The 601-nt window shown below is 77.9% G+C and overlaps 1 protein-coding gene across 1 annotated transcript; it reads left to right on the top strand.

Annotated features, from left to right (window-relative positions):
* Positions 1-259: 259 nt before the first annotated feature.
* LOC114923873 (malonyl-CoA decarboxylase, mitochondrial-like) lies at positions 260-598 on the top strand (the record flags this gene model as incomplete). Its single annotated transcript, XM_029287197.1, has 1 exon — positions 260-598. A coding segment is annotated over exon 1 (339 nt), but the record flags the coding sequence as incomplete, so codon positions are not given.
* Positions 599-601: the final 3 nt, after the last annotated feature.

The raw sequence follows: 601 nt of genomic DNA, 5'->3' as shown, positions 1-601 counted from the left end.
TTCGCCGTGCGCCCGACCTTTCAAGGAGGGCGGCGGGAGGCTTCCCCCCCCCCGCCGCTAATCCGTCCAGTATTTCTCCCTCCCGCCGCGGCCGAGGAGCAGACTTCGAGGCCGGGAGGGCAGCGCGAGGCACGACCGGGGTGTGGGGAGGGGTAGCATGCGCCCCTGGAGCCGTTGCCGGGAGACCCCGCAGCAGCTCTTCCGCCTCCTCGCGCGCGGCCCTCCTCCTTCCGGCCGGCCGCGGCCTAGCGCCGTCGCCATGGCAACCGAGGCCTACCCGGGCCTGGACGAAGCGCTCCGGCGGGTCGTCCCGCCGCTGCCGCCCTACGAGACCCGCGAGAAGGCGGCGGCGCCGGCCGGGGCGGCGCTGGAGCAGCGGAGCGCCGAGTTCATGCGCTTCTACCGGTCGCTGGGCGGCGGCGGCGGCGGCGGGGCGCGGGCCGAGCTGCTGCGGCGCCTGGCGGGCGACTTCGGCGTGGAGCACGGGCGGGTGGCGGAGGGCAGCGCGCGGGTGCTGCGGCTGCAGGAGGGCGAGCCCGGCGCGCTGCTGCAGGCCGAGGACCGGCTGCGCCACGCGCTGACCCCGCGCTACCGGGGCCTC

This window comes from Protobothrops mucrosquamatus, unplaced genomic scaffold (genome assembly GCF_001527695.2).
Source record: "Protobothrops mucrosquamatus isolate PMUCROS unplaced genomic scaffold, P.Mucros_1.0 scaffold37589, whole genome shotgun sequence".
Taxonomy (NCBI): domain Eukaryota; kingdom Metazoa; phylum Chordata; class Lepidosauria; order Squamata; family Viperidae; genus Protobothrops; species Protobothrops mucrosquamatus.
Note: the sequence above shows the minus strand (reverse complement) of the source record. Positions and strands in the feature narration are given on the sequence as shown.